The 24,283-nt window shown below is 41.3% G+C and overlaps 1 protein-coding gene across 2 annotated transcripts; it reads right to left on the bottom strand.

Annotated features, from left to right (window-relative positions):
- Positions 1–838: 838 nt before the first annotated feature.
- Positions 839–23,939, bottom strand: LOC112257778 (retinal guanylyl cyclase 2). Of its 2 annotated transcripts, XM_042326790.1 has the most exons (21): positions 23,579–23,939; positions 14,648–14,708; positions 12,692–13,665; positions 12,154–12,452; positions 11,396–11,765; positions 11,201–11,279; positions 10,956–11,070; positions 10,712–10,831; positions 10,355–10,438; positions 10,066–10,242; positions 9,814–9,970; positions 9,196–9,345; positions 8,761–8,909; positions 7,225–7,388; positions 6,819–7,011; positions 5,034–5,208; positions 3,812–3,910; positions 2,533–2,627; positions 2,183–2,268; positions 1,410–1,502; positions 839–1,252 (listed from the first exon to the last, which is right to left on the bottom strand). In XM_042326790.1, the coding sequence occupies exons 3-20, from the start codon at positions 13,500–13,502 to the stop codon at positions 1,418–1,420; spliced, it is 3,408 nt and encodes a 1,135-aa protein (XP_042182724.1). In that variant the 5' UTR covers positions 13,503–13,665; positions 14,648–14,708; positions 23,579–23,939; the 3' UTR covers positions 839–1,252; positions 1,410–1,417. The 2 variants fall into 2 exon arrangements, with proteins under 2 accessions (XP_042182724.1, XP_042182723.1); XM_042326789.1 differs by lacking the exon at positions 14,648–14,708.
- Between the last annotated feature and the right edge of the window lie 344 nt (positions 23,940–24,283).

Raw genomic sequence — 24,283 nt, 5'->3', positions numbered from 1 at the left:
TCTGTGCAGCTCAGTCAAGTTCTTCAACATCGATCTCACTGAACTTCACTTTGTGCACAGGGGCATTGTCATGATGAAACAGGAAAGGGCCTTCCCCAAACTGTTGCCACAAAGTTAAAAGCACATAATCATCTACAATGTCATTGTATGGTGTAGCAATAAGATTTCCCTTCACTGGAACTAAGGGGCCTAGCCCAAACCATGAAAAACAGCCCCAGACCATTATTCTTCCTCCACCAAACATTACAGTTGGCACTATGAATTCGGGCAGGTAGCGTTCTCCTGGCATCCGCCAAACCCAGATTAGTCCGTCGGACTGCCAGATGTTGAAGCATGATTCCTCACTCCAGAAAACACTTTTCCACTGCTCCAGAGGTCAATGGTTGCGAGCTTTACACCACTCCAGCCGCTGCTTGGTTTTGCGCATGGTGATCTTAGGCTTGTGTGCGGCTGCTAGGCCATGGAAACCAATTTCATGAACCTCCTGATGAACAGTTATTGTGCTTACGTTGCTTCTAGAGGCAGTTTGGAACTCTGTAGTGAGTGTTGCAACCGAGGACAGACCATTTTTACACTCTAAGCACTTCAGCACTCGGCAGTCCCGTTCTGTGAGCTTGTGTTGTCTACCACTTCGTGGCTAAACTGTTGTTGCTCCTAGACATTTCCAGTTCTCAATAACAGCACTTACAGTTGACCGGGGCAGTTTTAGCAGGGCAGAAAATCAAGAACTGACTTGATGGAAAAGTGGCACCCTATGATGGTGCCACGTTGAAAGTCACTGAGCTCTTCAGTATGGGCCATTCCACTGCCAATGTTTTTCTATAGAGATTTCATGGCTGTGTGCGCAATTTTATACACCTGTCAGCAACGGGTGTGTCTGAAATAGCCAAATCCACTAATTTGAATGGGTGTCCACATACTTTTGTAGTGTATTTGGTATTTTGGTGCATGATTGTAATATCCCTTTATTTATCCCTCCTGTTTTCCACATATGCTCTACAGTACATTTAATAAACTCTTGTTTAAACATATCTTTGCTCTGTGCAACAAATGTAATGTGTTGAAGACAGACAGTGTCTCTCCAACTTTGGCTTATTTGTGCAATGTGGATCAGCACTCCTGACAGGACACATGGGGGGATGCGACAGACTGTCTGTCAGACGCACCCCTAACCCATCCTCTCCTCTCTACCAACCTGCTCTATTCACCTCTCTGGTCTTTCACTCCAACAGGTAGGACTGGGCCACACTATCTGTGGAAAATAATCTTATATATTATCAATTAAAAGGATATCGTAAATGCAGAACAATGGATTTGTATGTACCTGAATTGACATCACTCACATTACAAACCATTTGGGGAAATAAAGTAATTGTAAATCTAGAATTTGATAGGAAAACCAGGCGTACCTTACAGGCTACTTATTCCTCGCCTGCCGGTCAAGGAATTTTTGTTTTCTATCTGGAGGAATCTCCTCCAAACTGATGCCATGGTTACTTGCCCTGAGGAAAGTCAAAGAAAGAAGGCTTATTCGATTGGTAGTGCACACTGAGCACTCAGAATATCCCAGCATATGAAACAACAAAAGCCCTGTCCACAACGACAACTGTTTTCAGCAACCGCTGGTGACAACTGTGTCTCAGTTTGAACTCTTAACACAGTTATAAAATGTGGACAGGGCTAAATGAGGCAACCACCAGGGTAATGTGTTGAAACACTACAGCAATGTTTGCTGCCTACCAGGCAGAGCGTTCATCACACATTATGTAGTGCAGTGGGAGACACGGATTAATTAAACATGGATTAAACAGGTGGTAGATGAGGAATTGTACATTTGGGTCAGCGTGTGAACTGAAGCACGACACAATGGTCATGTCAGCAGCACATAGAAATAGAATGAGAAATTATGATTTAGAAAACTGTTAGTTCCAACCACGCAATCTGACAAATGGGTCAGCACATTATCAGTTTTTTCTAAATTATTTTCTGACATCTTATCCTCTATATCCACAGTGACTTAGCTAGATGAAAATCAACTGTTTTGACACAAACAGGGTTGCATAAGTATTACTGACAAGGGGGCTGGCAGAAGGACCCAGCAGGACTGAGAGTCAATGACAGTATAGTTAGGGCAAACATAAAGCACAATGTAAATAGAGCAGGAAGGCATGTTAAATCTTACCCTGGAGTAAGGTCAGGCGGTATGGGCAGAACCTTGTCAAACCCAGCTCTCCCAGCCAACCAGTAAGTGTTTTCAGCTCCCTTCCCCTGAAATAGAAATAGGGAATAACAGAATAAGTAGTGAGTTAGATTAATTTGGGTCTTTCTGTCTTGTCTCTCTCTCTCTCTGTCTCTGTGTGTGTGTGTGTGTGTGTGTGTGTGTGTGTGTGTGTGTGTGTGTGTTTGTGTGTGTGTGTGTGTGTGTGTGTGTGTGTTGTGTTTGTGTGTGTGTGTGTGTGTGTGTGTGTGTGTGTGTGTGTGTGTGTGTGTGTGTGTGTGTGTGTGTGTGTGTGTGTGTCTGTGTTTATTTACCTTCAGCTCTGTCATGCCCCTGGTGTCTACTTTGTAGCCCATTTTTAGTTCATGCAGGATATCGACTGTGCTCTGGTTGACATGGATTCTGTAAGCTGGGATAGTAAACAACAATAGCAACCACAAAGGCAGAATTAGACTTCAAATACTCAAACACAGAACAAATTCAATGTAAACAATTACCATTAGTTATTTGTCTAAAGAGTATCAACATTATGAACTCATACAGCACTCACATATCCTACATATATTTAGACTTTTATTCATTTATATGGATGACCATATACTGATTTAGTGTAGAGCAACACAAGGTAATCTATTGTGTTTGAGCCCATATATTCACATGAACATTTTTGACCTAGTCCATACACACACTCTTTGTGCAGCAATTCATATCTATGGCCACTTGGTGGGAGTAGATGTGAGATGTACTGTTCTCTTTTGCCACCTACAATTGTAATGACTTACTATAGCTACAATACTGGTTGCCCCTTACCTCTAGAAATACCCTAGATATACACTACCGTTCAAAAGTTTGGGGTCACTTAGAAATGTCCTTCTTTTTGAAAGAAAAGCACATTTTTCTTCCATTAAAATAACATCAAATGCATCAGAAATACAGTGTAGACATTGTTAATTTTGTAAATGACTATTGTACCTGGAAACGGCAGATTTTTAAAGGAATATCTACATAGGCGTACAGAGGCCCATTATCAGCAACCATCACTCCTGTGTTCCAATGGCACGTTGTGTTAGCTAATCCAAGTTTACCATTTTAAATAGCTAATTGATCATTAGAAAACCATTTTGCAATTATGTTATACAATTATGCACAAAACTGTTGTTCTGATTAAAGAAGCAATAAAACTGGCCTTCTTAGACTAGTTGAGCATCCGGAGCATCATCATTTGTGGGTTCGATTACAGGCTCAAATTGGCCAGAAACAAAGAACTTTCTTCCGAAATTCGTCAGTCTATACTTGTTCTGAGAAATGAAGGCTATTCCATGTGAGAAATTGCCAAGAAAGATGAAGGTCTCATGGTGAGTAAGTATATATAAAACACAGAAAAATCATGTTGTTAATGGCACTGGGCCTTTAAACCCTGAATTTGCCCACTAATTCCACTGATAGTCTTAAAGGATTAGTCAGGACTGCTTATAATAAACCTCTTTAGTGTTGCAGGCACACAAACTGCCATACACCTGTCCCTATCCTTAGTGGCCTCACACAGCGTGATTTCACTGGTGACTGGCCAAAGAACGAATGTGAGGTACTCACACAACCCTGTGGACTCCATTCGAGAGGCTGTGTTGACAGTGTCTCCGAACAGACAGTACCGAGGCATCGTCAGACCCACCACACCTGCCACCACAGGGCCTGATAGACACAGACACAAACGCAGATGATACACATGCTGACATGTTGGTGTCATGTTCTGTTGCTGCCATGCTATGTTGTTGTTTTATGTCTCTCTTTATATAGTGTTGTGGTGTCTCTTTTGTCGTGGTGTGTTTTGTCCTATTTTTCTATTTTTCTCCCAGCCCCCATCCCCGCAGGAGGCCTTTTGCCTTTTGATAGGCCGTCATTGTAAATAAGAAGTTGTTCTTAACTGACTTGCCTAGTTAAATAAAGGTTAAATAAAATAATGAAGATCAGAAGCAACATAATTCCTGATTTATAACTTGTGATTCATGACTTATTCAAAGAGCCTACAATATGTCTCACAAAAGTCTCTGGAGCAAAGAAATAGCAAATGAACTTCATTTGATCAGTTTGATTGCAGAATATCCTTTCAATCTTTAGAAGAGACGTCAGAATATTTGTATTTTATGCCATTGTGTTATTTCTGAGTTGTCCTTTTTCATACCTAAAAGTAGCCACCTCTGTGTTACTAGAAATGTGTAAAACATTCCATATTAATTGGTAGGGTAGAGTAAAGAGAAAGCATTAGGCAGCGAAGACTAATAGGATGACAGGGCTAAGTGGATGACATTTCACAGTTCCAGGAATATGTTCTAGACGGGGATCAGGTAAAAATACACTTTTGACCAATACTCTGACGTTAATGCCATGTTCCAGAGAATTCCAGTACAAGGATTGAATGAATGTACTCATTCTCAAGTCATTTTCAATATAATGTAGCAAAAGTGTAGATTGCTTATGTATTGAATTTTACAATTCATCTGTTGACTTTGTTGCTCAGGCATGAACTGCAATCTATAGCAGTTGACCTCATGGATTGCCAGTCATTTTATCCATAGCTCCATCTATGGATTTGAGAGTAACATTTCTTCAGCCTCATGTAAGCATGAAATGGCATGTATTATTATTATTATATTATCACCCAGCTTTTTAGCAAACTAAGTAGTGGGGTTACCGTTTGGATGAAAAACAAATGAAGAATTGTGGCTTTAAAGAAAAGGACAGTCAATCTGTCTACATTATGAACACTGATTAAGAGGATATCAATATGACAAATAATTTGAGATGGGTCACCCACCAGAGTGCAGGCCGATACGAATCTTGACCTTGACGTCAGGCATGTGCCTCATCTTGAAGGTTCCAATACAGTGGAGAATGTCCAGGGACATGTTGGACATCTCAGCTGCGTGGCGTCTACCGTTCCGGTTTGGAACTCCAGAGGCTACCATGTACGCATCTCCGATGGTCTCCACCTGAAGTACACACAATCAATCAATATTATATATCAATATAATAGTATCATAATAATAATAGTCGAAATAGGTCCTGACTCTCGCTAAATAGTATAAAGCAGATTATTCAGTTTGACGTTCCTATCTGTCCTAGACTATAGCGACATCATCTATATGAACGCAGCTGCCGCTTCATTAAACCCATTAGATGCAGTTTATCATAGTCCACTGCACTTCATTAAACCCATTAGATGCAGTTTATCATAGTCCACTGCACTTCATTAAACCCATTAGATGCAGTTTATCATAGTCCACTGCGCTTCATTAAACCCATTAGATGCAGTTTATCATAGTCCACTGCACTTCATTAAACCCATTAGATGCAGTTTATCATAGTCCACTGCACTTCATTAAACCCATTAGATGCAGTTTATCATAGTCCACTGCACTTCATTAAACCCATTAGATGCAGTTTATCATAGTCCACTGCACTTCATTAAACCCATTAGATGCAGTTTATCATAGTCCACTGCGCTTCATTAAACCCATTAGATGCAGTTTGTCATAGTCCACTGCGCTTCATTAAACCCATTAGATGCAGTTTATCATAGTCCACTGCACTTCATTAAACCCATTAGATGCAGTTTATCATAGTCCACTGCACTTCATTAAACCCATTAGATGCAGTTTATCATAGTCCACTGCGCTTCATTAAACCCATTAGATGCAGTTTATCATAGTCCACTGCGCTTCATTAAACCCATTAGATGCAGTTTATCATAGTGCACTGTGCTTCATTAAACCCATTAGATGCAGTTTATCATAGTCCACTGCACTTCATTAAACCCATTAGATGCAGTTTATCATAGTGCACTGTGCTTCATTAAACCCATTAGATGCAGTTTATCATAGTCCACTGCACTTCATTAAACCCATTAGATGCAGTTTATCATAGTCCACTGCACTTCATTAAACCCATTAGATGCAGTTTATCATAATCCACTGCACTTAATTATTTATTATTAGTACTCATCACTGCATTCTCTACCAGAAAGTTGGTTGTCCCTCTGTTGTCACATAGGTTGATACATTCTTATGTTTTAATTTCTAAAGCCTTTTTACAAAAGGTCCTTTGGTCTCTAATGAAAAACTATGAAATCAGCTTTTAGTAATCTTGCATCTTATTTGTGAAACAATCTTCAAAATGTTCTTAAATGTGATGTTTTGGTGCCTCTAGGGCAATTCAGAAAGCTGATTGAGGACCTTATTACTGATGAATGTGTTAGTTTATTATGACCGTGTTTTTCTTTCTGGTTGCATTTTGTACTCATCTTTTGATGAGTGTATTTTCTATAATTGATGTAATTCAGGGCTCATCTGTAAAAGACACCTTGGTCTCAGTATGACTCCCTGATAAAATAAAGGTTAAATAAAATAAATGAAATATCTTTAATGTCCCAATTGTGATTATTATTTTTTGAATCACGTAGAAAGGAGTCAGTGACACAAACTCGTACACACTAAGAAATGCACCCATTTACTTCCAGGATTTGTATTGAAACTAGAACAAGCTTCCATGGCATCACTAATATTGGACACAACTCTCTTGCAGCAGGACATGAAATACTCACCTTGTAGACATCATGCTGCCCGATGATGGCATCAAAGAGTGTGTAGAGATCATTGAGTAAGTCTACCACCTCAATGGGCTCGCTGAGTGCAGAGATGGTGGTGAAGCCCACAATGTCACTGAAGTACAGAGTGACCTCAGAGAAGTGCTCTGGTCTCACAGGCTTGCCCGTCTTCAGGGCCAGGCACACAGACCTATTGGGTTAGACAATACAAAGGAGTGGATGGAGGGATGCAGATGTGGATAGGATGGAGGTTAGGAGTGTAGGTAGAGAATAAATGACAAGCAACCAATGGATGAAAACAATATATTCTCAATACAGTAAAAAAAAAAGAAAAAAAATGTGATGTTGCAAATTAACATGTGCAGCTTTTAATTTGAAGTGTCAGGAGAGGAGGGACACTGACCTGGGCAACATCTGGGCCAGCAGGTTATCAGTCTTCTTCCTCTCCACCTCCAGCTCCTCTGTCCTCTCCCTGATCAGGTCCTCAAGGTTAGTGGAGTACTGCTCCAACATACGCAGCATGGAGTCTATGATGTTGGTCTTCTTTCCCTTGGTTATACTCTTGAACTAAGGGATGGAAGGGAAAACATACAGCATGCAGTGAGGGGGGGTGAAGTGTGTTACATATTACTGTAATATGGTTCACAAAAGCATGTCATTTTGAGTTCTTGTTAGGAGGCACAGTTTCCGGATGGGGAGGGAGGATGCGGGCAGGTGGATGGGGACTGAGGGGGGATGGGTTTGGGTTATCTTTATATGCATTTCTTTGATGTTTTTTTTGTACCTGTAACTCCCGCACCCCCTCAATATTTTTTTATGACAAACCTAAATAAAAAGTTGGTCACAAAAAGCATGTTGTTTTGAGTTCCTGTATAAAATAAATAATACAAATACTGAGCTACATTACATAATCAAAAATGTTTGTTGAACAAGTAATAATATTTTTCGCAAAAAAATATTATTGGCACCCCTGTTTTCAAAACCTATCAATACCTCACCTTGCGAAGATCCACCACCATATTTTACAGTAGGTATGGGATTCTTTTCTGCTTATGCATCCTTATTTCAATGTCAAATCCACTACTGGTGTGTGTGGCCAAAGAGCTCTTATTGCACCGGTTCCAATGCCGTTTAGCAAACTCCAGAGGTTTGCATTTGTTGGATGACATGAAAATAGAGCTATTTGGCCACGCACAACAGGGGTGGGTTTGGCGTCAAAATAAGGATGCATAAGCAGAAAAGAACCCCACATCTAATGTAAAATATGGTGCTTTATCTTTGATGTTATGGGGCTATTTTGCTTTCACTGGTCCTGGGGTCAATGGCGTCATGAACTTGACCCTGTACCAGGGCATTTTAGCCAAAAACCTGGTTGCCTCTGCCAGGAGGCTGAAACTTGGCTGCAAGTGGACCTTCCAGCAAGACAATAACCAAAACCAAACATCAAAATACACAAAGAAATGGTTAGTTGACCACAAAAATCTACATTTTGCAATGGTCATCTGTCTCTGGACTTGAACCCCACTGAAAATCTGTGGTTGAATTTAGAGGGCCGCCCATAAGCGGAGACTAAGCGGATCTGTAAAGATTCTGAATGGTCCATACTCCCTCCCAATCTCATATTATTTTGGGGATAAAAGCTCAGTGCTGTTATACTCGCACGGTGAGGTATTGAAAGGTATTGAAAACAGGGGTGCCAATCATTTTGACCCCTATCTTTTTGAGAAAAAAATATGTTACTTGTTAAACAAAATCTTTCTCTGAGTAATTGTATTAGTACAAAATAATAAAATGTTCCCATTTTTTTTAGCATACAATATAGTTCAGTATTTGTATTATTTATTTTATGCAGTAGTTTTGCTCTTTATCAATGGTGCCAATAATTTTGTACCTGACTGTATATGTGTAGCTTTGTGTATGTTTGTGTACAGTAAAGGACCTGTTTGAAGATCTCCTCGAAGGTGGGTCTCTTGTCTGGCTCCTCGCTCCAGGCCTGTTTCATGACCTGAATCACCTCTAGTGGAGCCTCATCCACTGACACAGTAGGCCGACACAGTGGTGGGGGGGATTTCAACTTACTGATGATCTCTGTCAAACACACACACACACACACACACACACACACACACACACACACACACACACAACACACACACACACACACACACACACACACACACACACACACACACACACACACACACACACACACACACAACTTCTGATGCATTGTTTTGAGTGTTTTCAAACCTTTGATCAAATTCCTATGATCTCAAACAATTGTACTGTTCATATTGGCATGGTGGTCATCCTTCTGTATTTGTTTTACATCTGACATGAGGTTATGGTGGTAATGTTTGATATGAGTTCTCACCCTTGGGAGGCATGTCCAGCATGCAGAAGGGAGCACAGCGGGCGATGACCTCCTGCATGATGATGGCGAAACTGTAAACGTCCCCTGGGAACGATCCTCTCTTCATCAAACTGGAGTCCCTCAGTAGCTCTGGAGCCGTCCACAGCTGATCTGCAAGGTGGACCAGGGAGGGAGGGGACAAGAGGGGGTTGGTTTGTTTCACCTTCCTTCAAACATTTGGATTTTTTATTTATTTTTCCTTTATTTAACTAGGCAAGTCAGTTAAGAACATGTTCTTATTTTCAATGACGTCCTGGGAACAGTGGGTTAACTGCCTTGTTCAGGAGCAGTTATTTTGTATATATTCTTTTACGTTGTCAGCTTGGGGATTCAATCTTGCAACCTTTTGGTTACAAGTCCAACTCTATAACCACTAGGCTACCTGCCACCCTATAAAAGGTTCATGGTGATAAGAGTGAACATTACTAAGGCCATGAGTTTTTCGTGATCACATAACCTGACCAGGGGGGGAAACGGACACACGTGTATTTTGTTAGTGTAATGACTTGGTAAATGATAAGGAGGAGGATTTGCTGGCTCTGATATGTTGAGTGTAGTGTATGTGTCCTTGTGGCTTACCCTCAGGCCTGCCCTCGTCAAAGTCGACACCCTGGGTCGTTATGATCTCGTTGAAGCCGTACTCAGTCACCTTCAGCACGAAGCGTCCGTCCACCACACAATTTCGGGACTTCAGGCGCCCATGGATGACATCACGGTTGTGCAGGTACTTCATTCCCTGGGAGGGAAAGGAACGATTGAGACAGAGTCTAAACAACGAGGCGAGACATAGTCAGACATATCTATGAACGTGAGATTTGTTTCCCTCCTTACCCTGATCAGATCCATCAACAGGGAGGACTTGAACATCCAGTCGAGGCGCATGTCCTCGTTGTTGAGAAGGTCCTCCAAGCTGCCCCTGGTACAGTGCTCTGTCACAACACCAAAGATCCCAGAGTCGAGGAACAGGCCAAGGAACAGGTTGAGATTCTCATTCCGCATGTCCCTGAGCTGAGAGAGGGAGAGGACAGAGAGAGAGGTAGGTTATGACAGAGGAACAGTGCAGTGGCAGACAGATTCAATGTCTTGCTGTTTTGACTGGCTCACTCAGACAGTCACTCACCTTGGTGAAAATACTTTGAGTGCCATCACTGACACTTGACACAGTGTTTCCATTGGGACATTTCTTCAACCAAACCCAGTCACCCTAGTGGAATATACAGGTTTAGCCAATTTTTTATCTGGAAAACACAAAATATTAGGGACAAGGACACTAAACAGAGATAGTTTTGTTCATTACTGTTTGTCAAGAAGACAAGAGTATCAACATTGGGTGAGTGCATCATCACATATGAACTTGGTCCAGTTACATATTAGTACTATTTCTTAAGTGCAGGGCATCAAACATTTGAATATTGGATTGCTGTCTCTGTTCTACAGTAGTTTTACAGTAGATTCCCCACATTGACATGTGACCCACCTCAAAGACAGCGACATTGGAACTGTCAGGGGTGGAGCCAAAGTAGCTTCGTCCCGACACTGAGTGGCGAGGCGTCTTCACGTCCAGCTGACTGTTCATCATACTGTCCTCATTCAGCTTCTACTTACAGAGAGATTACAAGAGCTTCAGAATAGACAGTCCATCAAAGATAAGGGACTTTAAATAGACACAAACTCACACACACACAAATGGGCCTTTATCGTATCATAGGCCTCACACTGACCTTTTGGCTGGTCTGGGTATTGATGAAAATGAGGTCATCCAGATTCAAGACTACTTTTAAGGGCCTTCCTCCTCCCCCTGATCCTCCAAAGATAGTTCCAATCTGTCCACCTCTCCTGGACAGACACAAAGGGCAAGACCACAAAACATCAGTAACCTCATTACAAACAAAAGCATGTGTTCAACACAGAAGACAAAACAGGCAGCTGATTTACACACTCCTCACTGTGTTTGAGCTTAACTTACTTCATATAAAAGGCAGCTCCACCTCCAACCAACGCACAGAACAGGATGAACAGAAAGAAGAGAGTACCTGCGTCCATTCCTTAAGGCAGAGAGGGGGATAGAGGGAGTGATAAAGAGAAAGAGTTTGAGGGAACACAAACCTAATTTTACCATAGGCTACTGGTACATCACTGACCCCAATGCTAGACCACCTACCCCAACTGCAGGTGATGTATGGACTGAACCAACAACGGGAGTCTGTGCTGGGGCTACTGCCAGCAAAGTGGATGGAGCGCCCATTGTACTTGACCGCCCCAAATTTGCCAAGGGTATGGGGGGCTTCCAGAGTGTGTGTCATGTAGAGTTTGTCTCCCCCGTCAGAGTCCAGGACCACGTAGCGAGCCAGCATCCCCAACCCATCTTCATCGGATGAGATGTGCTGGTTGAAGCCCTCAAAGTCGACCCCTCCATCGCTCTGGAGCATGGTCTCCCCATCCACCCAGCGCCCAGCCACCATGCGACTCTTCTCTACTGCATAGGCCATGTAATATATCATGTTGTAGATGGTGCCGAAGAATGGAGACACCTAGGTCAGGGGAGAAGAGTGGTGACAATGTATCAATCATTGATCTGACCAGCTGTTATTGAAGACTGCCTGTAGACTCTTTAGACTGGTAGTAGGAGTTTTGATGATGGTAAGCAGGGAGTACAGGAATAGAGAAATGTACCATTGCCAAGACACTGACAAACCACTAGTCATTATCATCAGTACTGAAACATTCCAACAACATTGGTTGTAAGGTTTAAGAGGTACAAATACCTTAAGGGTACCTGTTTCTGAAGAACTACAACTCAGTAGGACTGTTGTGCAACCAAATGTGCTTGCTACAGTACTGCATGTCCATGGCATGTGTGGCTAATGATGAATGATGACTAGATGAATGCCTCAGGAGCTGTGCTCTGGGATGTCTCACCTGATCTGGTGGAGTGCTGGTGCGAATCTCAAATTTCTCCTGAGCATCTTTGAAGCTTTCATAGAAAGTGTTCTCACCAGAATCCATGGTGATGGTGAGAACTCCATCGTAGGCTTTTCTCAACAAGCTGTCATTGGTCAGAGCATGAAGGTTTGTGCCCTTGGGCAGCGAATATGTGAGGGTGTCATAGGGGATGAAAACATAGCCACGGTCTATCATACGCATGTTTGAGGCAGAGGTTAGGAGCTGATACTGGGCCTCACCACCGATCAACGCTGAGTGCATGCACATGATGACCACTGCAGAGACAGAGAAGGGAGAATGGAGGATGAGGAAAGTAAGAAGGTAGTAAAGTTGGAAGTAGAGGACAGAAGAAGGGAATCGAATAGACCATTATTAGTCATTGCAGTATGGCAGTGTGTTGTAATGGAATACATGACAGTAAGTCACACATTCACACACACACACACGCATGCATGCACACACACACATAAACAAACACACACATGAACAACCAAATACAAATGCGCATACACACCTCTGACACGGTCTAAATCCCGAATCCTTTTCAAGGCCTTTGTGGGTCCATCCTTGTCCGGCTCCATGGTGACCACATTGATAACCGGCAGGCCCAGGGCCATAAGAGAGGCCGCCAGCTCGTGTCCTGTAGCCTCCCACAGGTCATCCTCTGACGTCACGATGACCACATGGGCCCAGCGGAAGTACCGCAGCACAGAAAACAGAACCCGGGAAGACAGAGGCAGGGGCCTGTGAAAGGTGGGATACTGTCCATCCTCCATGTTTGGTTTCAGGCAACCCCAGGACAGAAAGGGCTTATTCCAGTTTTTCGCAAACAGAGCAGCCGATGAGCAGTAGCCTGGATTAGTAGGGCCGAGGAAAGCCGAGCCATAGCCTTCCAGAGAGGAGAAGCGGGCCAGGGCATTGGATGTTTTACAGTCCTCGTTGACGAGAGTATAGTCGTACCAGTAGCCTTTCTTAGTGTAGGGGTCCATGTTGAGGCGGGCGGTGGCCAGGCGGGCAGCCAGGTCAGGAAGGGCTTTGGAGTACATAGGGTCACATGTCCAGGGACCAATTATGGCCACAGTGAAAGTGGCGCCCCAGGCCTCACAGGGTAGATAGGTGGCCATCAGCAAGGGTAACATCAGCCAGTTTCCCCACGAGCTTCTGGAGCGTAGTACCGCAGATGACGATGCGGGGGTCAGACTGTTCATTGTTTTTGTATCCTCTGTCCTTCTTTGTCTCCTTCTCTCCCTCATTAAGGGATCTTGTGTCCATCGTGGGTGGTGGGAGAGGTTGAGGAGGAAACTAGAGTTTCTGTGAGATGCCATTGTCCCACAGGGCTTCGATCTAGAGTCAGACACCACAGATGAGGAATGGAGGGTTGGAAGTGACAGAAGAGTGTGTGTGTGTATGAAAGGGATTCAGCCCCCTAGCACTCTGTAGGGCATTAGCCCAGAGCTGTGAAGGTCACCTCTGGATTCCCAGCCATCACTGCTTCCATGGAACATATGAGTGAGAGAAAACAAAATGAGACATATTGAAGCATGTTTTATCTTCTGTCTCAATTTTCTAGGACAAAGCTCTGATTTTTGTCAGTGAGCTACAATGCCATCAGAAGCTCAGAAAGGCACTGTTTCCATAATAATTGTATTATCATTAATATAGTTTAATATAACATATAACATAACATTACATAACATATAGAGGTCTAGATTCAATCAGATCAAGCGTTAACTGGCGATAGCAGACACCTACATAGCAGATGTTTTGGCAGTGTTAGAGGTGGAACTGGGTTGGAACCGAAATCGGTGAGCAGTTGCTCTCGCTCTCATTGTCACGAAGCCACACCCGCCCCACTCACTGTTAGAATTGCAGAACGAGAAAGTGTAGGCAAAATATAAATAATTATGCTCAATGGGGATTTCTATTAGGATTTCTACATCTCACATTCCGTTGTTCGAACTTGCAAACAAGGCTGTGTGGGATTTCTGTTAATGCGACTCAGTGCAGCCAATGGCAATGTCCGCTTTAGGTAGGCTATATAATCCAACGCAGTTCCAGCTCTGACACTGCAAAAACAACCATTATGCGGATGTCAGCTAAAGCGGATCTGATTGAATAGAGCCCTAAACTACTTTTGGACAACATAAATACTGTATGAACATATAAAGTAATGATGTAAGAGAAATCACTGGTAAACAAGACTGACAAAGACTATCCCCATTATAAGAATGTAATGTGATGTTGGAGGAGCTCAGTCCATCTGTCTCTTCAGACCAGGGTGCCCTGAAACCATGGCTGAATCAATGCTCAGCTCTGTGCCCAGGCAGCTTCCATGGCATGCAAGTGGCAATCAGAACACCTGCTGACACAGGTGGGGGCCATTAGCCATGGTGTGAGCGGTGCCAAATAACGTGGCTCGTAATCTGTCTTCCATGTCCCTATCGCTTTCTGTTTCTCTGAAGTCACTCACCTCCTGTGACCTCTTGGTCAGCCTCTCCATCCCTGGTGGCCTCTATCTCACTCTGTAATAACTTCAGAAATAACTGGATTAGGAAGACCATCAATAAACTTTGATCTGATAATCACTTACTTTTTATGAGATCATGTCCTGTCTATAGAACTGTGGAGTTTAGATTTAGGGTCAATTCCACTTAAATCCAGACCATTCAGGAAGTAAACTGAAATTCCTTAGAGGAAAATTGGAATTTCAGTTTCCTTTCTCAATTGTGGGTGTAGCAAAATGTTACAAGCATTTCGCTACACCCTCAATAACATCTGCTAAATATGTGTATGTGACCAATACAATTTTATTTTATTTTATTTTAATGAAATATTTCCTGAATTTAAATGGAATTTACCCTTAACCCTGATGGAGTTAACTGGATTTGAGAGAGAATTGTCACCATCTTGACCCTTTCCCTCTCACTTTCTAACAGAAGCGTCATTTATAACTTGTGCTGACATGCATCCTTTGTCTTGATCTTGTCCACATTCTGATTGTGCCCACATTTTCAGAAATATGTCTACACATGGTATTAAAATCATATCCGTCCGCTGTGTCCGCATTGTGACCAGATTTCCTGGTCCCTCCCTGTATGCAAATTATTTGACAGCTATTCTTTATCAATATTTTTTAACATTTATTTTAAAACACATATTGATGTCATAATTCAATGATGCCACTTGTCAATAATTTTAGAAGGCGGGATTATGATGATTTAATTGGTGTCACTGTCCAGATCCATGTAGACTTTTAAGTTATCCAGACAGAATTGCGTGCCTGCATACAGTACCTCCGGAGGTGGTCAGGTTGATCTGATCACAGTCAGATCACAATAAGTTTTTTAATCGCCTACACCTGTCTGAAAATGTGGGCACAATAAGAATGTGGACAAAAACAGGAAAAATGATACATGTTAGAACCCTGAAAAGTGCTCATTCAAACTAAATGTTTTCAAATTAAATGTGCTCATTTCAAATTAAAAGTACTATTTGCTAAAATTGTGTTGTGTATGTAGTATTTGTATTTATTAGGGATCCCCATTAGCTGCTGCCAAGGTCCAAACACATTAAGGCACTTACATCACACATAAAACAAAATATAAAACCGTGCATAATATAACATTATTACACCACTACATACAATCTACAATACAAAATATATAATACCACCGTACAACAATATTACAATGTAAGTGTGTGTAGAGTGCGTGTGCTAGTGTGTGTATGAATGTGTCTGTACCTGTATATGTCTCTTCACACTCCCCACTGTTCCATAAGGTGTATTTTGGGGGATTGTGAAGAGACCTCTGGTGGCATGTCTTGTGGTGTATGCATGGGTGTCCAAGCTGTGAGCTAGTAGTTTAAACAGCTCAGTGCATTCAGCTTGTCAACTCATCTTACAAAAACAAGTAGTGATGAAGTCAATCTCTCCTCCACTTTGAGCTATGAGAGATTGACATGCATATTATTAATGTTAGCTCTCCTTGCACATTTAAGGGCCAGCTGTGCTGCCCTGTTGTGAGCAATCTGTAATTTTCCTAACCTTCACATGATCGGTGGGTCCCCCATGGGACGGTTCAGCTAATGTAGGCTAAGGTGATTAGCATGACGTTGTAAGTAACAGGAACATTTCCCAGGACATAGACATATCTGATATTGGCAGAAAGCTTAAATTCTTGTTAATCTAACTGCACTGTCCAATTTACAGAAGCTATTACAGTGAAAGAACACCATGCTATTGTTTGAGGAGAGTGCACAGTTATGAACTTGAAAATGTATTAATTAACCAATTAGGCAAATTTGTGCAGTCTTGATACAAATGTTAGCTCTCCATGTACATTTAAGGGCCAGCTGTGCTGCCCTGTTCTGAGCCAACTGTAATTTTCCTAAGTCCCTATGTGTGGCACCTGACCACACAACTGAACAGTAGTCCAGGTGTGACAAAACTAGGGCCTTTAAGGCCTGCCTTGTTGATAGTGTTGTTAAGAAGGCAGAGCAGTGCTTTATTATGGACAGACTTCTCCTGGATCTTAGCTACTGTTGTATCAACATATTTTGACCATGACAGTTTACAGTCCAGGGTTACTGCAGGCAGTTTCGTCACCTCAACTTGCTCAATTTCCACATTATTCATTATAAGATTTAGTTTGGGTTTAGGGATTAGTGAATGATTTCTTCCAAATACAAAGCTTTTAGTTTTTGAAATATGTATTCCTTGCCACCCATTCTGAAACTAACTGCAGCTCTTTGTGTTGCAGTCATTTCAGTCGCTGTAGTAGCTTACGTGTATAGCATTGTATAGTAGGTGGTCAACTGTTTGTTCATCCGCACAAGTCGCCAATTGCTAATAACCCATCTGCAACCACCTGACTCTATGTGATAAAGTGAATATCTGAGGCCCGCACCCAACCCTAACCCGCAAGCATAGAAAATGTGCTATCGTCTACAGTCAAAAACTGAAGAACAATTTTTTTTTTGTCAGGTTTAGATATGTTTCTGTATATAATTTCTACATTTTGGTAGGCTATTTGTTAGTAAACTTGAACCCACAGGCTTCGTGTAATTTAGTCCTAGTAGTTGCTGCCCCTGTTTTGGACTGGGACCTGCCCCAAACCTAGGAGCAAGGGACTGAGAGGAATGTGAGAAGAAGGGTGAGATTCACCCATTCTGATAACAGATACACTATATAGACTGATAGTTGGTAAGAGAAAACAGGTGAAGGGCAGGGAGGGGCTGAGCAGGACAGGCAAGCTTTGACTTCTCAACCCGCTTTAGCTTTTAATCCATAATTAACAGTGTGGGAGTGTGAGTGTGCAGTTCAGACTGAGGGGGGAGGGAAAGAAATAAGGGATTAGATAGAAGAGAAAGAAGGTGAAAATAGAGGAATGTGTTCTACCCATTCCCAGGGTCTATAATCAGATACATGTAGCTTCTCTTTTGTCATTATATGTTGCCCTAGCCTAGAAGACTAACTAAACCCTTGCTCAACAGAATGTAATAGATCGGTAGAATTAATGCTTCAATCTTGTTGACATCTGTAAAGTTTTCTATCACCTTTTGGGGAGCAAACACGAAAAGATTTTCTGTGCAAGATGTCCAAATGACATCAGCTTGACCGGTTGTAAGGAAATACAAAGCTGTGAAAATGGCCCAAAGTGTTTCTGATTAGATTTCAGTTCAATTTCGATGCATATTTTATGTGGTTGAAATGCTATCAGATTTTATTGTGTTTTATGATGAAGACAGCACCTCTACAGATTGTATCTAACTGAGCATGGCATTCTCTCAAGATGCAGAAAGAAATCAATCACATTTCTCCACTCCTGTTCCCAAATCCAAATTTTGCCAACATTTGGTCTATAATTTTACTGCAAGTGTTGCTTAATTCTGCAGGAGTTATTATTTAGGCTATAGCCCTATTATTTTCACGGGAGTAGTATTACTATTTGTTTTTTATTTTATTTAACCTTTATTTAACCAGTCAAGTCAGTTAAGAACAAATTCTTATTTACAATGACGGCCTACCAAAAGGCAAAAGGCCTCCTGCGGGGAAGAGGGCCTGGGATAAAAAATAAAAATACAATATAAATATAGGACAAAAGTAGAGAACATTGGTTATGTATTTATTACGGCAGAATATATGTTATTCTAGAGGACGAGTCAGGCGGCATGCGTTTTTTTCCAAACTGCCCCCTGTAATTCATTCGTTCTTTTTTTTTTTGACCATTGGACAGTTATGAAGGAATCCTGAAAGTTTTTTTCTAGGTGTGAAGATATTTCAACAAATCCAGTCGATAACAGGCTACACTGACAACTCTAGCTTGGTTCTGAAGTTTCTAAAACATACCAAACCATCATTGGTATAGTGTCGCCATTATATTTGAATTGAGGAAGTGCGATCATAATCAATAGGATATTTTAGCGATCCGCAGTAGATGACGTCCTAAATGCCCCCCTCAATTAATTTGCACAAAACGTATAAACAAAAGCATTCACTGTGAAATATGTAGATATATGATATATGTAGGCCCTTCATGTTCATTTTATCAAACCAGTTGTTGTTTTCTTGTTTAAACTGGCCCTTCATGTCAATGTCGATTCAGATTTCTGGTTAGTTTCCATTTAACCAATCTAAACTGTAGGCTACAGTTTCCTTGATATGCCATAAGGTTATTTGAAGTTCCGTCTTGTGACTGTCGAATATGTATGGCACCTCACAATCATCACACATAACATAACTGGCACTGCTATCATCCTCTTTTACCACTTTTACCGCTATCATCCTCTTTTACCAAATATTTTCCGAACATTACAGTAAGCTGCCTAGACAGCTGCCCTGGGGAACTTCTGATTCTACCTTCATTATGCTGGAGAAGCTTCCATTAGAAAACACCCTCTGTGCTCTGTTAAAAAGGTAAATATTTATCCACAATATAGCAGGGGATATAATGTCATAATATATATGTTTTTCCAGCAGCAGACTATGATCGATAATGTCAAAAGCCGCATTGAAGTCTAACAAAACAGCTCCCACAAACTTTTTATCATAAATTTCTCTCAGCCAATCATCCGTCATTTGGGTAAGTGCTGTGCTTGTTGAATGTCCTTCCCTTTTAGCATACTGAATGTCTGTTGTCAATTTGTTTATTGTAAAATAGCATTGTATCTGGTCAAGTACAATTTTTTCCCAAAGTTTACTAAGGGTTAGTAAGAGGCTGATTGGTCAGCTCTTTGAGCTCCCGAGTGGCGCATCTCAGTGCTAGAGGTGTCACTATAGACCCTTGTTCGATCCTGCGTTGTATCACAATCGGCCGTGATTGGGAGTCCCATAGGGTAGCGCACAATTGGCCCAGCGTTGTCCGGGTTAGGGTTTGGCTGGGGTAGGCCATCATTGTAAATAAGAATTTGTTCTTAACTGACTTCCCTAGTTAAATAAAGTTCAAATGTATAAAATTAAAATTCAAAAGGGGTCTTTAATATTCCTGGGTAGCGGAATTACTTTTGCTTCTCTCCAGCCCTGAGGGCACACACTTTCTAGTAGGCTTAGATTGAAGATATGGCAAATAGGAGTGGCAATATCTTCCACTATTATCCTATTATTGTCATACCCCGGTGGCTTGTCATTGATGATAGACAACAACATTTTTTGCACCTTTTCCACATTCACTTCACGGAATTCAAAATTACAATGCTTGTCTTTCATAATTTGATCAGTTATACTTGGATGTGTAGTGTTGGCGTTTGTTGCTGGTATGTCATGCCTAAATTTGCTAATCTTGCCAATGAAAAAATGATTAAAGTAGTTATCAGTGTGTTTTGTGATTCAATGAAGTGTGCCGTCTGATTCAATGAATGATGGAGCGGAGTTAGCCTTTTAGCCCAAAATTTCATTTAAGGCTTTCCAAAGCTTTTTACTCTCGTTCACTATCAGTTTTACTTTCATGTAGTGTATTTGTTAAACAGAAAAAATGAAGGCCTACTGTTCCTCTTTCTTTAAAGGGAAATTCCACCACTTTTCAAGCTCATATTCCATATTTCCAGCACCAAACCAGTGTACATATGAAAAGTATGTTTCTATTATCTGTTGTTAAAAAGATAGGAAGACAGGTCCTAAAAAAGGCTTCTATGTGGCATCAAAGGGTTGGATTACATTTTTTATTTAAATGCAACAAGTTTCTAGCAAACGGTAGGGTACTTTTTTGCTCCCCACATCACCGCATAGTCTTTCAAAATCACTGTTTTTAAAACGTTTTAACTTTTGAAGATGTCATCAGGTAGAATTTGTTTTACTTTATATATTTTCTTGTACTAAATGTGCCATTTTCATATACAGTGAGGAGAACAAGTATTTGATACACTGCCGATTTTGCAGGTTTTCCTACTTACAAAGCATGTAGAGCTCTGTAATTTTTTATCATAGGTACACTTCAAATGTGAGAGACTGAATGTAAAACAAAATTCAGAAAATCACATTGTATGATTTTTCAGTAATTCATTTGCATTTTATTGCATGACATAAGTATTTGATACATCAGAGAAGCAGAACTTAATATTTGGTACAGAAACCTTTGTTTGCAATTACAGAGATCACACGTTTCCTGTAGTTCTTGACAAGGTTTGCACACACTGCAGCAGGGATTTTGGCCCACTCCTCCATACAGACCTTCTCCAGATCCTTCAGGTTTCGGGGCTGTCGCTGGGCAATACGGACTTTCAGCTCCCTCCAAAGACTTTCTATTGGGTTCAGGTCTGGAGACTGGCTAGGCCACTCCAGGACCTTGAGATGCTTCTTACGGAGCCACTCCTTAGTTGCCCTAGCTGTGTGTTTTGGGTCGTTGCCATGCTGGAATACCCAGCCACGACCCATCTTCAATGCTCTTACTGAGGGAAGGAGGTTGTTGGCCAAGATCTCGTGATACATGGCCCCATCCATCCTCCCCTCAATACGGTGCAGTCGTCCTGTCCCCTTTGCAGAAAAGCATCCCCAAAGAATGATGTTTCCGCCTCCGTGCTTCACGGTTAGGATGGTGTTCCTGGGGTTGTTCTCATCCTTCTTCTTCCTCCAAACACGGCGAGTGGAGTTTAGACCAAAAAGCTCTATTTTTGTCTCATCAGACCACATGACCTTCTCCCATTCCTCCTCTGGATCATCCAGATGGTCATTGGCAAACTTCAGACGGGCCTGGACATGCACTGGCTTGAGCAGGGGGACCTTGCGTGCGCTGCAGGATTTTAATCTATGACGGCGTAGTGTGTTACTAATGGTTTTCTTTGAGACTTCAGGACATTGACCAGGTCCTGCTGTGTAGGTCTGGGCTGATCCCTCACCTTCCTCATGATCATTGATGCCCCACGAGGTGAGATCTTGCATGGAGCCCCAGACCGAGGGTGATTGACCGTCATCTTGAACCCTCACATTTTCTAATAATTGTGCCAACAGTTGTTGCCTTCTCACCAAGCTGCTTGCCTATTGTCCTGTAGCCCATCCCAGCCTTGTGCAGGTCTACAATTTTATCCCTGATGTCCTTACACAGCTGTCTGGTCTTGGCCATTGTGGAGAGGTTGGAGTCTGTTTGATTGAGTGTGTGGACAGGTGTCTTTTATACAGGTAACAAGTTCAAGCAGGTGCAGTTAATACAGGTAATGAGTGGAGAACAAGAGGGCTTCTTAAAGAAAAACTAACAGGTCTGTGAGAGCCGGAATTCTTACTGGTTGGTAGGTGATCAAATACTTATGTCATGCAATAAAATGCAAATGAATTACTGAAAAATCATACAATGTGATTTTCTGGATTTTTTGTTTTACATTCAGTCTCTCACATTTGAAGTGTACCTATGATAAAAATTACAGACCTCTACATGCTTTGTAAGTAGGAAAACCTGCAAAATCGGCAGTGTATCAAATACTTGTTCTCCCCACTGTAGACACTGGTGTAGATGGCTATATCAGTCCGCTAATACAGGATTATTAAAGGACCAGTGTGAAAAACTTTTGTGAAAAACTATTTTTATTTTCACATTTTTTTTATTATGATTTTTTTCACGGGGTGATGCATCACCGTCAGCAACCCTACTTCCCGCAGCTGTGTCCTCAGTGAATCTTTTACTCTGCCCTGCTGACATGACAAAACATGACCGGTTCTCAGTAAAGTCTGAGCAAGTCTGAGCAGTGTCAAAATATCTCTAGTATCTCTAGTCAAACGTTGCTGAATTGGCTGAGTGTACAACAATAAAGTTATTGTTTATTGTGCATTGCAGCTAGCACATACAGCTAGCACACAGTGTACAAGCCGTAGCTAAGCTACATGGCTATCATCAAAAGTTAATAATGGCAATGGCTAAGAACCTGCTAATAGGCTAAGTACTGAGGCCTACAGTAGGCTATCCCCTTGCTCTGATGCGTTACCATAAAATATTGCTATAGCCCGAGTACAAGTATAAGCCATCTAAACCACTAAACCAATAAATCTCCATTATAAATGTATTTCTTTCATGTTTGAGTTTGCGTTTCAACAAAAGTTTCCTTTGTGCCATTTTGACACAGGTTTCTGCATTTTCTGTTTCAGTTACCACTTTTGAATCTCCATGACTTTTCCAGGCAGCTTTAACATCAGGCATTTTGGTGAGAGTAGCTGTAGTGATGACATGAGCTGTAAAGTGATGCAGGGCTCATGGTCCCATTTACAGAATTGATGTCAGAAACATATCCAATGTTAGTTGTAATTTAAATCAGATTATGACTGGACATCCAGTACATTCAAGTGAATTACATTAGCTGTGAGGATTTGAGATACGAAACACATTATAAGAAAGGAATACTGGATAAATATAGAATGAAAATCCCAGCACCAAGTCTCTTGGTGATAAAATCTTTACTGATCATACAACAAAAATGTGCTGTGACTAGGATTATTGAATCCATCATAAACAAATTCCTCTATGAATCTGAAATTGAAATATAACTGTGTAATCCAGGTATCTTGATATCACTGCAGCTGCAATAGATGATGTTGATCCATCTCTGTGGAGTGAAAACATTAGCACCTACTGATCACACACCTATGCAGGTGGGCACAACAATTTCACAAAATTTTACCTGAAAAGCTCAGTAATTTTTAAGTATTTTAACCACTGACTGAATAATGAATTAGTATTTATTGAACCTTTATTTTATCAGGGAGTCATACTGAGACCATGGTCTCTTTTACAGATGAGCCTTGAATGAAAGAAAAACACATTATAATTGTATATATAGATTTACAATGATATATGTATACATTATAAATGACATTATAAGACAGCACAAGAGCATGCAAGTTAGGTTAGAATGTATTGAAATAAAAACAGTAAATACTAAAACATTATAAAACAAAATCATATAGATTGGAAGTGTTGCTGACCTGGAATAGTTTGTCTATAACAGTGCCATATCGATGCTCTCTGTCTTTGAATGGCAGGGATCCAGATGACGAGGAGATTGAAATTCAGCAAGAGCAGGTACAGTATCTTCGCATGAAAATATAAAATAAAAAGTATTCCAAGAAAGGGGGATGGGGAAATCAGAGCAGTTTAAAATTGTTCCTCTTGTTTTTACAATCCTCTTGTTAGAATCTGTTTTGTACAAATCCAAGCAAATTCACAGGCTTCATGTAATTTAGTCCTAGTAGTTGCTGCCCCTGTTTTGGACTGGGACCTGCCCCAAACCTAGGAGCAAGGGACTGAGAGGAATGTGAGAAGAAGGGTGAGATTCACCCATTCTGATAACAGATACACTATATAGACTGATAGTTGGTAAGAGAAAACAGGTGAAGGGCAGGGAGGGGCTGAGCAGGACAGGCAAGCTTTGACTTCTCAACCCGCTTTAGCTTTTAATCCATAATTAACAGTGTGGGAGTGTGAGTGTGCAGTTCAGGCTGAGGGGGGAGGGAAAGAAATAAGGGATTAGATAGAAGAGAAAGAAGGTGAAAATAGAGGAATGTGTTCTACCCATTCCCAGGGTCATACATCATAAACAAATTCCTCTATGAATCTGAAATTGAAATATAACTGTGTAATCCAGGTATCTTGATATCACTGCAGCTGCAATAGATGATGTTGATCCATCT

The sequence above is a fragment of the Oncorhynchus tshawytscha genome, linkage group LG09, assembly GCF_018296145.1.
Source record: "Oncorhynchus tshawytscha isolate Ot180627B linkage group LG09, Otsh_v2.0, whole genome shotgun sequence".
Taxonomy (NCBI): Eukaryota; Metazoa; Chordata; class Actinopteri; order Salmoniformes; family Salmonidae; genus Oncorhynchus; species Oncorhynchus tshawytscha.
The sequence above is the reverse complement of the archived record's forward strand: the minus strand, read 5'-3'. Positions and strand labels throughout refer to the sequence as shown.